The 12,263-nt window shown below is 39.6% G+C and overlaps 1 protein-coding gene across 1 annotated transcript in view; it reads right to left on the bottom strand.

The window, feature by feature from the left end:
- The window catches only part of Capza2 (capping actin protein of muscle Z-line subunit alpha 2), a 31,420-nt gene extending 19,685 nt beyond the window's left edge, over positions 1 to 11,735 (bottom strand). The window contains exon 1 of the mRNA XM_031381223.1: positions 11,503 to 11,735. Within this exon, the coding sequence (XP_031237083.1) occupies positions 11,503 to 11,541 (39 nt within the window). The 5' untranslated portion in view covers positions 11,542 to 11,735. The remainder of the gene's footprint in view (positions 1 to 11,502) is intronic.
- Positions 11,736 to 12,263: the final 528 nt, after the last annotated feature.

Here is a 12,263-nt window from a genome sequence, read left to right as displayed (position 1 = left end):
TACAGGTAAATATTTTCTCACAATTTTACTTCTTTTAAGCTAAAGAAATTCATGAAGGCCATATGTGAGAAAGATACAATTAAGTAGATATACTGATGACAGCGGATTTACTCAAAACTAGGTACAGTGCATGCAAACACTCCAAAATACAGGAGTCCCCGAACTTCTGGTCTCATACACTTAGAATCTTTATCCAAATACAAAACTTTATCAGCAAACCCATTCAAAACTACCAAAAATACTCTGAAGGCTTAATAGAAAAACAAACAAAAACAAAAACTAAGCAAAATATGAATGGATACTTCATCAAATATGATAAGCACAAGACATACACATATGCAAAAAAGCATGCTCAGTATTCTTCATTAGAATATTGATAAAGAAATCAGGAAATTCTACTCCATGCAAAACTGAAAGGCTAAGATAAAAAGGTTGTTGGTTCAAGTTCAGGACAACAACAGCACCCTACAACACTTATAGGAACGTAAAGCTGTACAGTGTATAACCAACATGGAAAATATTTAGCACTTCTTATAAAGTTAGGCAAGTACCCTAAAATACAGCAATATCATCCCAAATTATTACACACACACACACACACACACACACATACACACACACCAAAACCAAAACTTTACATCCATACCAAAACTTATTCAAAATTGTTCAAACTGGAAAAAATTTACAACCCAAACTTCCACAAACAGGTCACTGGACAAATAACCTGTGCTACAGCTATATAATGTAATTACTTAGCAATAAAAAGGAACTACTAATCTATGAAACAACTTGAATTAATTGTAAAATACTGTACTGGAAAGAAAAGAGAAACTCAAAGGTTAGTGCCACTCTTTAAGACTTGTAATTCAACCACAGTACATATGCTTTTTACCTATTATTGGGATTGCACATCCAATAAGCCCATTTTTAGTTAAAGATATTGTTAAATCAAAAACATTTAATTCATTTTACCTATAAAACTCCAACACTTGCCACACACTATATATTACAGGGTCCAGTGTTCAGCTTAATGTCTCCATAGTTAATTGGAAGGTAGGGATCACAGCCTAAAAGCTTATCATACCATACATCCTTAGCCCAGGATAAGAACTAAATTCAAAATCTGAAAAAGGGTTTTCACTAAATGTGTACTGCCTTTGCACCATCATAAAGGAACTGTAAATAGTCCCGTTCTGAGTAGGGTAGTTCCTATAGCAAAGGAGACTGGGTAACAATTGCCAGTAGTTCTGGGATAGGTGGGAAAGGGAATGACTACAGAAAAACAAGGAAAGGGAAGAAAATGAGGGAGTTTGAGGGTGATATACTTTTATAGTATGCCCATTTTAAAAATATAACTAAGTTTCTTCTAAAATGTTTACAAATACTATTAAAAGGCACATTATATAGGCAGGATGTGTCTGTGAAATTTCCTTCTAAATATTTATACCCATCAATCAATATTGCTATCAGTTATGGTTAGAAAAGCTTCACTTTTGTATTCTGATTTTGCTGTGGGTATTTTTACTGCAGAGATTCATAAATGTCCAAAGAGTTGACAGTTACTGTTGAATGCACAGCTCTAAAAGGAATATCTGTATCATTCCCTCCAAGGCTCAAAGAACACAAAGAAGGGAGAGAAAGATGTTAAGAGCCAGGAGTGGAAATGTTGTAGACCACTGTTCTTCAGGCATGTCTGGTCACTATACTTTTGAAGTCCCAAGTAGCTGTGTTACCTGCCAAGAACTACATAAAACGGCCCACGAACATTCCATCATAGACGGAGAGAGAAGTTAAGGAGGCCTCAGTCCTCGCTGGGCATCTGAGGGATAGAAATTACTTGATTACTAATAAAGCTGCTTAGTTCTGTGGGACCCAATTCATTAAAGTAATAGGGCCAGCATGGATCCAGAGGAGGATGAGGAGGTAACAACCACTTTCAAAAGATAGGAGAGGGGAAGGAGTACATGCACATGCGGGGGTGGGGGTGGGGAATACTAGTCTGAGTTATAGGACCAAAGAACTGGTGCTGACTCTTACCTGTTCTGCTTGTCTGAGACCTAGCTAAAGTGCCTCCTACTAAAGCACCCCCTTCCCAAGCAGCACTGCCTAAATCTTCCTCTGCTCTATCTCTGTGCCTTGTTCATTCCTCTTTGCCTTACACTCACAACTGTTTTAAGAGCTGTTTTTATCATAAATCCTTGTATAGTGCAGACCACCTGTTTTGGGCTCGGCCTCTAGGATCATACTCAGTTCAGTAAATAGTCCATAAATATTGTCTAGTTAGATGGATTATGTTTCAAAACAATTAATAGAACCTAACATTTATAGAAGACTTGAAAGTTATAATGGACACTCATTCCTAAGTCTTCAACATAGCAAAACCTAAGGAATGCCAGTAACTATGTTTGCTGGGGTTTTCTAAGGGAACACAGCCAACAGGATACAGAGATACATAAGAAATGCATTATGGGAATTGGCTCTTATTGTTATGGAGGTTTAAAAGTCTTACATTCTTACTAATTGGGAATAATGGGAACCAGATCTTTTGGGGAGAGGAGGAGCATGGAGAAGGGCAGTGAATGGCAACAAAGAACAGCCACACAGATGTCTAGAGAACTCCTTGGTAAAACCAATTATTTGGATGCTGTGGTTGTCTGACCCATGCCTCCCCACAGGATCATGTACTTGAATACTTGATCCCTATTTGGTGGCACAGTTTGGGGGGTTACATAACCTTTAGGAGGTGAGACCTTGTGGGAGGAAGTACATCACTATGGACAGGCTTTGAGAATGTATAATCTCGCTCTGCTTCTTGTGTGATAAACCAGCACACCTGCTTGGAATGCCCTGTCCTGATGGACTCTGAACTTTGAAATCATAAACCAGAAGAAACTCTACCTTATTTCTTTGGTCATAGTGTTTATCACAGCAACAGAAAGTAACAAATGCATCTGTTAACCTAAAAATAAAGAAAAGGACGAGGGAAAGTACATATTCAAGGCAAAGGCAATGGATCTAAACTATTATGTGCACTTGCTAAGCCTACAGCTCCATCTATTATGATTATGTAAACAGCCTTAACCGCCTCCCCCATGTAAAAAACTGTTAGAAAGCATTAAAACAAAAGTCTTAGTCATCACCATGCTAACAATGGAAAACTGCATGTTGAAAAAAAAATCAAATTTTTTTATTGTATAAGCTTAAGAAGACTTGAAGTAGTTAATTCTTACATGACATATGCGGCATACAGAGCTGTCAAAACTAAAACACTACTACCAAGTATATGTGTGTGTGTGTGTTACAAATTAGTGCTTAAGCTTCAAAATGTTTAGCTGTTTCTAAATAAAAGGTATATACCTCAGAATTTGTCAGTTTTATTTTTACTGTAAAAGCAAACATGATTTATATTTTTTGTTCTATGGATGGACTATTATTGTACTATGTAGCCAAAGGACAGCAAAGAGCTTTCTCTTATATCCAAACTGAATGGTAGAACAAAACAGTACCACTTGTTAAGTTTCATAAGGACTTTACTTTGTATTTCTAAAGTAACAAAAATGTGTCTGTTACAATGACAAAAAGTACCATCTTGATAAGATACTGTGGTAGGCACAGACATGCAAGCAAAACACCCATACAAATAAAATAAAAAATAAAAAATTTTACTGTATCAGCAAGATAGGTCAGCAGGTAAAAGCCCCTGCTGCCCAACAGTGACTGTTATAGGAGTAATCAATTGCTCTTCAATTCTATCTCAGGTCAACTCCACAGAAGAGTATTCATGACTAGCACTGTAAATCCAGTCAAAACCCCATGGCTAAGAAGGTATGAAGTCTGTAGTGGCTATTCCTGGTTGTCAACTTGACTATACCTGAAATGAACTACAATCCAGAATTAGAAGGCTCACCTGTGGCCCTAATCTGGAGGCTGAGAGATACAAGTTTCTGACCTGAATCTTGGCATGGAGATCTTGAGGTATAGTGGCTATGAATCCTAGAGGATTAAGATAGGAGGATCTACGAGTTCAAGATCATCTGGGATTAAAGGTGTGTGGCACCACACCTTTAATCTGGGCCACACCTTTTGCTGGAGACCTATATAAGGACATTGGAAGAAGGAAGGCTCTCTGCTCTGCTTCGCCTGCTTGCCTTGTGGGACTGAGCAACTGCTGGATCCTCGGACTTCCATTCACAGATGCTGCCGACCATTGTTGGGAGTTGGACTACAGACTGTAAGTCATCAATAAATTCCTTTACTACATAGAGACTACCATAAGTTCTGTGACTCTAGAGAACCCTGACTAATACAAAGTCCTAGTGGAAATTTACACTACTGTATAGCTAAAGTGACATAACCCCCAAACTGCATTTTAAATATGTTTATACTCGCAGCCAGACAAACACTACTGTCAGCCTTAATCAAAGAAGTCTCACTTTGCAGTAAATGGAAACAAATGTAGCGACTCCTTCCTGCACAGGATACTGAGAATAAAGGATGACTGTGGAAGGGGGGAGTTAACAATCTAAGAGCTGGAAAGATAGGGAGAAGGGCTTAAAATGTTGTCTTCCAAATACAGCACAGCCCTGGCAATTAGAGAACTCAAGCAGCTTCAGATAGAGGCCACTTGAGGGTCCCTACCACCTACTACTGAACTGATGGAAACTAACAGATTCTGGAAAAGGAGAGGCATACTACTCAACGTGTACTCACTGGTGAGCCAACAGGCTATAATAGAAAGTTCTAAACCCAAGGTTATATAGATGGCTCTAGTTAAACTCTGTGGGACATGAGACAAGACAGAGAAGCCATGAATATGGGAAATGATATCTGTAAAGAGGAAGGAGTTGGCAGCAACAGGAGGGAAATAAAAATAAGTTGGGGTGGGGATAACAAAAATGCAATATATACATGTATGAAACTGCACACAACTCAATTTATTGATATACGCAACAACAACAAAAACTGCTAAGTTTTCAAGCACTTTTCTAAAATCCTCAATTATCTATCTCCGATTTAGCTGGGAATACAAAGAAAACCAGAGAAAGATTTTGCCTGTGCACCTCCATATCTGGATCCTTTTGAATGGTGCCTGGCAAAGAGCAAGCAAAGTCTTTGATATTTGATGACTAGTAACACACAAATACAAGTCACCAATGTCCCATACTTGACACTTAGTAGTTACTTTGTGCTGAAAAAAAAAATCTAGACGTAGTAATGAACTCTCACTTAATTAGAATGGCCAGATATTATGGTGTGCCCCCCACAGGCACATGGACTAGGACCCGGTTGCTCTCTGAGGGGCTATGGAGAAATGACTGGATCATCTTCCTTGAGATCAATCAGTGGATTAATCCCCTGATGAATACAGGCATTAAGGCATTACTGGTAAGTGGGGGTGGAGGCCTAGCTGGAAGACCTCTTAGAAGAGTGTACATGAGGGCTATATTTTGACCTGGTTCCTTCTGCATTTTCTTTTCTGTGCTTCCTCTCTACAATAAAGGAAATGAGAGCCTCTGCCACATGACAGAGCTTTCTAACAGCTTCATCACCCATGCTAGGGTGGGACTAGTTGGAGTTACAGCTGTCAAAGGATCACCTATACTCCTGTAAGCAACATCAACTATAATAACCAATAAATTAACAGATATGCCAACCTACATTTGAGTGCAATTGATCTGTTGGTCTATTATCTGTGTCTAATCTGGATTGCATAGACATTTGTTTATGTTCTTTCCAAGAAAAGTCATGAAACAATATGTGTTAGTATAGTATAGTTAGTATAGTAGTATTGTGTTAGTGTTAGTATTTCTTAAACATTTATTTACACTGTACGAGTGTGCATGCATGTGCGGTGTGTGTCTCTCTGTGTGTGTGGTATGTACACATACACCATGAAGCACACGTGGGGTCAAAGGACAACTTTCTGTAAATTAGTTCTTTCCTTCCACTGTGGATTCTGGAAGTCGAGCACTGGCTCTGAGTTGGCAACAAGTGCCTTGCTCTGCTGAGCCATCTCACCAGCCCCAGGACCAGAATTCTTAAAAACACTGTATTACAGACATCTTCCCACTCCATGATAGCTTGTTTGTTTCCTACAGTGTTACAAGGATCGTTTACATCTATCTACTTCTATCATTTGCAGTGCGTTCATTTTCTATACATCAATACTCCTCACTTTATCAGTTATTCTGTTCAAACAACAAGTGACAGAACACAAAAAAAGTTAGAATCCCATTCAATTTCATGGTATCCACGTGCAGTTGGCTTTTTATCAAAATAAACACAAATTCTAGAGAAGCATTTTTTTAAAACTCCCTTAAACCTAAGTTTAACTAATTTATTAAATTTATTTTTGGTGCTGGCAATAGAACTCAAGGCCTTATTATGACAAGCAAGAATTCTATTAAAAAGTTCCCGGTCTATAAACTTCAATTTTTAAAAAGTGAAGCTTGAGATATTTTCAACTTTTATAAAAACCCAACCATTAGATAAAATAATATATTTCAGATAGTGATTTTGTTATTCTGCTATTTTTGGACCTATGATTTTTTTTGCACTGAAATGCAAAGTTCTATTCTTTATGAAAAATGGCTCCCAAATGTCCTGAACTATTCTATAAAAATTTCTCACTGAGTGAAGTCTAAAAAATTCTATTTATATCATAGCTGATATGAAATTTCTGCTTGCAGTAGAAAATGGCTCAACAGAATTCATCCATAAAATTAAACTAGGAATGAGGATTTTCCTAAAGCGCTTACTAGTTAAGCCTACTTTTTGTGAAGGCACTATTAACTTTTTACATTATGGTGAAATCTAGCAGCTCATAAATTACTTATATAAATACGAAACTTCTTAAGTCAGTTATGATTATAGGAGCTTACTTTAGTTGCTTATATATAAATTATATTTAGCATTTGAACTGTAAACACCTGCACCTCAAAAAACACCAAGAATTACAACAGACCCAAGTCTAAAAACTAATGGTAAAGTTTAGGAATGAAAAATTAGACAGCAAGATTTCTATATAATAAAAAAAAACTGACATTATATGGTTTTACTCTTTGTGACACAGGTTTTCTCTCAATTCCATGAACTATAGGTTATTCATTTATTCACCCACTGAACCATTTTACTAATTGCATGCAGTGTACTGATAGGTGCTATAGATGGCATTATTTCTGTACTTAGGGATTATAACAGAACGGGAAAGAAAAGTAAACCAGAAAGTATTAAACAAAACTGTACTTATTACCAATGATGTTTTATTAAGTTTAAGAGCGATTAAATGAGCCAAATAATTTGAACTACATCTCAAGAGTAATATTTCTAGCTTTAAAAAAAAATTATTTTTATGGTCACTAGTGTTTTGCCTGCATGTTTGTCTGTGTTGGATCCCCTGGAACCAGAGTTACAGTAAGTTGTGAGTTGCCATGTGGGTGCTGGGAATTGAACACAGGTCCTCTGGAACAGCCATTTACTACTCATAATTACAACTATATCCTCAAAGTCTAGCAGACACTAAGGCCAAGAGATAAATTTATTCAAGATGTTAGAAAAGAACCAGAGCATGATTAAACAGCATATGTGAGAAGTGTCACAATTATTCAAGGAGAAAGGAATACAAAGCCACTACTAGCCCAGGATGGCTCCAAGCTCCCTGAGGGGGGGTTAGAGAGGTGTATTAGCACACCAAGCACCAGGCACTAGAACTTTTTGAGAATATAGAAAAGCATAGTTTGAATATAAGCAGCTAGAGGGATCAATCTAGCAACTACTCAAAAAAACTTGCCCATAGCAAATTAAACAGAAAGTAAAGAACAGCTCTGACACAATTTCTAGGTCTCTTAACTTTAATCTTTCTTAAACGCTGTTACTGACCTAACTGTACTGTTTGAATAGTGAAATTCTGTTAGACTGATAATCTTGTCAATCCAGAGATTATAAACTAAATACTAACATAATTATTTTTTACAAACAAGAAATAAATTATTCATGATCATAAAGGTGACAAAATTTTGATCTAAGGTACGTTAAGCAGAAGAAAATTAACAAAACAAACTCTTGAAATATAGGACTAAGTGACTACAACAATGAGAAAAGAGATGTATAGAAACGGGAAGGGCAGGAGGAGATGTAGCTTAGTTGGAAGACTTGCTAAACACACACAAAGTCCAGGCTTCATCCCAGCAACAAACTCAGCAAGACAGAGTGCATGCTTGCAGCCCTGACACTAAGGCAGAAATAGGAGGATCAAAAATTCAAGGTCATCCTCATACCCATATACAGTTCCAGGCTCCCAGGAAGAAAACTCACTGTCAACAATTACTGTCCTCCTTCTGGAGAGTGTGAGAATGGTTCTCTTTGAACTCTATATGACAATTTCATACAGTCTCAAATTCACTAAAATGCTTTACTGTACAATTCAAATGACCTAAGAACGAATAAGAAAGAAAAACACAACTCTTTTGGCTTGGAGTTTCTATAACTTGTAAAGTTTACAGGGTTGGATGACAAATTAATGCTTTTAAGGGACTTCATTCATTGTTTCTTCAGCTAACTTTACTTCCTTATTAACACTGTGGCCAAAAGAAATTGAGTCATAGCCGGTCAGTGGTGGTGCACACCATTAATCCCAGTACTTGGGAGGCAGAGGCAGGCGGATTTCTGACTTCGAGGCCAGCCTGGTCTAGAAAGTGTGTTCCAGGGCAGCCAGGGCTATACAGAGAAACCCTGTCTGGAAAAAAAAAAATCACAAAAAAAAAAAAAAAAAAAATCATAATACATTCAGCCTAGTGCCCTAGACACTTTTCCCCTTTTGTTTGTTTGTTTGTTTGTTTCTGAGACAGGGTCTCCCTGTGTAGCCCTGACTGGTTTGGAACTCAGAAGACTAAGCTAAACTTGATCTTCCTGACCAGCCTCCAGGGTATTGGGATTATAGGTATGCACTACAACACCCAGCTAATCTCTTTTTGTTGTTGCTTTCTATAAGGTGGCCTCAAAACTAGAGATCCTCCAGCCCCAGTTTCCTCAGTACTTAGATTACAAATCTGCTCTACCACACCCAGCTATGATTAATTTCTAAAATGCCTCATTTCACAGGACCACTAAGAAACTATATAGCAGTAGCACACAATGTTCACATTACATAAAAATGAACTTTGGTTAAAAATGATGAAAACACAAGTTTACCAGTTAGCCTTTTTACTAAGTATAGAAAACAAATTTAGAACCCAACACTACAAAGAATCATTGCTTCCTTTTTAAAAATAAACAAATTGAAAGCCAAGATATAATAACCCCAGGATAGTCCTATAATCAACTTCAAGGGAGCATAATGCCATTAAGTATGCAAGTAATCCTTGAATTATGACAAACTTGAGTTTAAATTTCACCTTTGCCATTTCCCTCCTATATAAGGCTTTTAAAACTTTAATTTACTTACAGGTAGAGAGTAATAAAACTATCTACCTCAAACAAGTTAAAAAAGAAAATGAAACATATTTTTATGTGATAAATATATTCAAGCTACGATACTATACATCGTAGTACCTCCCCTTCTTTAGACCTGTAATCTAAACAAAAACTCAAGTGTAAAAAGTATTTAAAATTTACTCCTGAAAGTCACAAGGAAATAAAATAGAGAAGCATGATTTAAGAACTGGTCCTAAAATGTCACAATTAAATCTATTTCTGATCTATATGCAACACCCTCCTTCTAAAACAATAGAAGTCTACTGGGTAATAAAAGTGACAAAATATTGTTTTTAATTTACTGGTTATTTAAATTTCACTGGAAAGTTTAGCCACTGATTTCTTAAATTAGAAAGTACTGTTATAAAATCTGTATGTGAAATTACTACAGAATAGTCTTACCTATGTCACAAAAAGTGCTAAGTCTAAACTTAAAATAAAACAAAGCATTAATTTGTTTCCAATGTTATGCCAGAAGGTGAACTACTCTGTAAACCTCAGTACCCTGGGTGTCAAGAATAAGGAATCTTATCATTTCATTTTGAAATTGTGGAGCCTTTCCAACATGGCTGGTCTACATTAACTCCCACCCTGACAATTCTCTCCTCACTATCTTCCAAGCCAATTGAGCGCCTAATAATTATGTGAAAGTAAACAAAACATGAAAAAAAAATCCCTCCAAGAACTTTGAATTGGAAATGTTATTTTTCTTGTAGTATAGTTTCAATTAACAACTTAAAACTATTCAATGCCACAAATGTAAATACTGTACAGCAACTTTTGGGGACTTAGGGTCTAATTCTGTGAATTAAAGGAAGGTATGCTTGTCCCCATCTTGTTAGGTTACCACCATTTCATCAAAGAGCACAAATGAGAACACCAAAACACTTCCAAAACCATAAAAGAGGCTGACTTCTGAATAACCAAAGGGAAAGGAAAGAGAACCCTAATTTTGGTGCAGTATAAAAGTAGAGGGTCCCACCTGAAAATATCCTTAGTGTTTCTCTCACCCCCTACTAGAACTTAGTATGCTTGCCACATGGGTGTACTTCATTTGGAACTTAAAAACTAAGTTAAGATCAGACATTTCCAAAGTGCACCATACTCATATGTCAGTCAAGTCTAAGTTCGAAAAACGACCCGGTCTTTTCCAGAAAATACTCAAAATGTATAGCGTTTCCTTCACACTACTCGCCCCTAGGTATGAAGTCCCCTCAGTCGCCAAAGAAAATGGGCAAGAGCCCTCAGTCCAATGATCAGATTTCGTATCGCAAATGTGAGAACTTGAGTCGTGCATTTGGTCCCAATGCTGTCACAGCATTTAACACACAGTAGAAGGAGTTGCACCCGCTCGCCCTCTTCAGAGTTGGTTCTATCAGAAAGACGGGATGTCACCAAATCTGCCCCAAGGGGTGGGGGGGAAGCAGCCAAGTTGGGCAGAAAACAACTATGAGAGGGGGAGGTGTCTTTGTGAACAATACTGCCTTCCGGGGGGACATGGGAGCAGCGATTTAAAAAAAAAAAGGGTAATGACAATATTAATAAAAGAAATAGATGGCGGGAGGAAGGGGAGGGGGGAAGCGAAGGGGCGGGATGTGGAGACTGCGACCTCCAGAGGGAAGGAAACACCCTGGGGAACCAGGAAGCACTTCGCGTTGGGGAGGAGAAACTGCAGGAAAAAGTGAGGGTCGACTAAGCCGTTTTCCCCTCCCGCTCGCCTGCCTCACGGTGAAAGCCCCAGGCCAGGCGGCGCCGCTCCGCCCTCGGCCGCTCCCGAGCCTGGACCCCCAGGGCCGGGTCCCCGTCGCCCCCGCTCTCGCCCGCGGCCGCCCGGCTCCGCTTCCTATTTTCGGAGCACACACCCTACAAGGAGTGGAGGGGCCCGGCCTCGGGGAACCCGGGCAGCACCCTGCTCGGGAAGCGCAGGCGTGCGGCCCACCACCGGAGCCAGCCCGGGGTCAGACTCCAGCCCTCGCGCCTCGGCACTCGGTCCCGCCTGCCCGCCCTGCTCTTCGCCGCCGCGGCGCCTACCTTCTCCTCATCGGACAACTGCTCCTCTAGATCCGCCATCTTCCTTCTGGCGACAGACCGTGGCGCTGGTGGCAGCAGCGGCCACCTGACTTCCCCCTTGCCGTGCGGTCTTCCGCGCCGCGCGCCCCCGCCAAGGGAGGGGCCCGCCGCCCAGGCCGCCGCGCACGCGCCCCGGAGCTCCGCCTCCCGGATCCCAGCCACTGCGAACACGCCTGGGAGCTCCGCCTCCTCGGCCTGGGCCGCCGCGCACGCGCCCCGGGAGCTCCGCCCCCCCTCCCCGATCGCCGGCCTGAGCGCGACTGTGCGCGTGCGCAGCGCCTCCAACGTGGGATTGCTATGGTATCTTCTGTCATCCTGCTCTGGTGCCTTCTCTACTCAACGATGACCATATGGACCCGGTTGGCGACGAGTACATTCTGAGCCTATGACTTTGTTCCCACCAAGTCCCGAATGCTGCCAGCTAAAATGTGAAAAGCTGTACCAACTTAAAACATTTTTAAGTATTAGGAAAAAATACTGTTTTAATTAGAATAGGCACACACAATCCAGTCTGTAACTGAAAGATTACTTTTGATATATTCACTTATTCATCCGAAAAATATTTAGTGGTCTTTATGATAGGAAGGCCCTTGTGCTAGTTCTTACAAATAAAAAAATGGAGGAAAAAACCCAAACAAACAAAAATCCAGAGAAACTGCTCTTAAACTCACCTCTATTAATTAGACATCGAGTTAGGGAAGGCATTGAACTCCTGAAATGTA

This window comes from Mastomys coucha, unplaced genomic scaffold (genome assembly GCF_008632895.1).
Source record: "Mastomys coucha isolate ucsf_1 unplaced genomic scaffold, UCSF_Mcou_1 pScaffold20, whole genome shotgun sequence".
In the NCBI taxonomy this organism is placed as follows: domain Eukaryota; kingdom Metazoa; phylum Chordata; class Mammalia; order Rodentia; family Muridae; genus Mastomys; species Mastomys coucha.
This window is presented reverse-complemented; position numbering and strand designations above follow the sequence as displayed.